At 39.7% G+C, this 2,582-nt stretch overlaps 1 protein-coding gene across 1 annotated transcript; it reads left to right on the forward strand.

The window, feature by feature from the left end:
- Positions 1 to 1,083: 1,083 nt before the first annotated feature.
- Positions 1,084 to 2,070, forward strand: LOC125173540 (olfactory receptor 2A12-like). The gene has a single exon (XM_047872815.1). It carries the CDS (start codon positions 1,084 to 1,086, stop codon positions 2,068 to 2,070), a length of 987 nt encoding a protein of 328 aa, XP_047728771.1.
- The last annotated feature ends 512 nt before the right edge of the window (positions 2,071 to 2,582 follow it).

Below are 2,582 nucleotides of genomic sequence, written 5' to 3' on the forward strand. Positions count from 1 at the left end.
ATCTTTGGCTTATAGTCTCACTTAAAGTGCCATTTTCCAAACAATGCAAAATCTAACAACAGTTTAAGTCCATTTCCTCCTCCTGCTTGTTAGACCATATTTGTCACATATTCAACTTCTATGTGTATATTTAAAGCTCCAACAAGGTGTTGCTATTTTTGTTGCTTTAAACAATTAATATTCTATGATATTTACACACACATTTATGATTTCTGGTGTTAATTTTCTCTTTCAATTGCATACTTCCATCAGGGACCATTGCCTTTAGCCTAAAGAAGCTCTTTAATATTTCTTTTACTGTGAGTCTTTTGGTAATTGATTATCGGGTTTTTGGAGAGCAAACAGCTTTCATTCCTTATGGATATATTTGTTGAGTATAGTATCCTAGCATGGTAGTTTCCTTCCCTTCGTCTCTTGTTCCTTCTTTCCTTCCTTCTCTCTCTCTCTCTCTCTCTCTCTCTCTCTCTCTTTCTCTCTCTCTTTCTCTTTATCTCTGTCTCTCTCTCTTTCATGTATTACCCACCTCTGGTCCATGGAAATACATGACTTTGACTTGTCATGAAGCTGAATTTATTTCCAAATGATAGTTGTCTTCTGGAGTAAGTCATATGTCCAATAACTATGTCTCTAAAATTCCAGAGTATCTGTTAGGCTACTCAAGTAGTCCCACTGAAGCCCATTTTGATAAAAGCTTCCAAGGAGGGGTAGAAATCTCCATTTGGTATGACACTCACAACAGATGCTGTAATCTCAAATATCCAATTATTTTTTTGACTGCTTTGAAATCTTTTCTAAGCTCCATGAACTATGGCGAGTTCAGGAAGTGCAGGACACAGTTTTGGACACTCCTTTTTGCAAGTTCTACATTTTGAAATGTGAAATTTATTATCTGTAGTCTCAGAATAAACTAGGATTAAGTAATACAATATTAACATGCTGTTTCATATAAAATGGAAATTCTTTTTTAAAAAATTTTGTTCCCAGCTTTGTGGGTGTCCTAATGAGAACCTACTTTGCTACTTATATTTGGTCCTCCTAATAAAAGAGTAGCATCAGGGTTTGAATCTGAAGACTATTTTATGAATGATTATGGCTCTGTTCTTTCTCTATACCAGGAGAAGGATGCAAGACTTACTCTGGGGAAACCATAGCTCTCTTACTGAGTTTATTCTTTTAGGATTCTCTCGTAACACAGAGATAAATGTTATTCTATTCAGTGTCTTCATCTTCCTCTACCTCATCACTCTTCTGGGCAATGGGCTTATTATCACCTTGATACGCATGGACTCCCGCCTCCACACACCCATGTACTTTTTCCTCAGTGTCCTATCCATTATGGATATGGGCTATGTCACCACCACAGTGCCCCAGATGCTGGTACACCTGGTTTGCAAGGAGAAGACCATCTCCTACATTGGATGTGTGGCGCAGATGTACATCTTCCTGATGCTAGGAATCACTGAGTCTTGGCTTTTTGCAATCATGGCTTATGACAGGTATGTGGCCATTTGCCATCCCCTGAGGTATAAAGTCATTATGAGCCCTTTGCTATGTGGGTCAATGGTGGCCTTCTGTGGATTCTGGGGTATCAGCTGTGCCCTGATATACACTGTCTCTACTATGATTCTTCCCTATTGTGGTCCTAATGAGATCAATCACTTCTTCTGTGAAGTACCTGCAGTCTTGAAGTTGGCCTGTGCAGACACATCTCTCAATGATCAGGTGGACTTCATCTTGGGCTTCATTCTTCTGTTGGTCCCACTCTCCCTCATCATCATTGTCTATATCAATATTTTTGCTGCCATCTTGAGAATTCGCTCAGCCCAAGGGCAGCTCAAGGCCTTTTCCACCTGTGCCTCCCACATTACTGTTGTCACTATGTTCTCTATACCATGTATGGTTATGTACATGAGACCTGGTTCTGAATCTTCCCCAGAAGAAGATAAGAAGTTGGCTTTATTCTACAACATCATCTCTGCCTTCCTCAATCCTATCATCTATAGTCTTAGGAACAAAGATGTGAAGAGAGCTTTCCTCAAAGTGACAGGCTGGCGTAAAGCAACAGAATGAAGTCACAGAAGCATGGGTACCAGCAACAAACCCGGGACACAGCCTACATGACTTCTCCATCTAAATTCTTTCCAACATCCAATGGGCACACATGATGTATTAATGGGTTAGTCTCAGTAAGATCATATCTCAGAACACCCATGAGGTTATGGCAATAGGTGTCCCTCAAGCATAAAGACACCTGACAGGGAACTCCATGAAGGCACGCCTATATTTGATTCATTTCTGTACCACCAGTTTACAAGACCTGGCATAGAATTGGCACCAATATTCATGTTTCCTATTACTGAGTGAACATGCACCTGAGTGCTTGATCTCTGGATTCATGAAATAAGTTCAAATTGATGGGCATAAGATGACTTCTGGTCAGTGACTGACTAATGGTCAGTTACTAGTTACTGACTAATGGTCAGTAACACCATTAAAGCTCAGTCAGGGATTTGACAAGGTCTGAACCACAGAACAATTTAAGAAAATCTATTGTAATCATATAAAATAGGGTTCAGGAAAGT

This window comes from Prionailurus viverrinus, chromosome C1 (assembly GCF_022837055.1).
Source record: "Prionailurus viverrinus isolate Anna chromosome C1, UM_Priviv_1.0, whole genome shotgun sequence".
Lineage (NCBI taxonomy): Eukaryota > Metazoa > Chordata > Mammalia > Carnivora > Felidae > Prionailurus > Prionailurus viverrinus.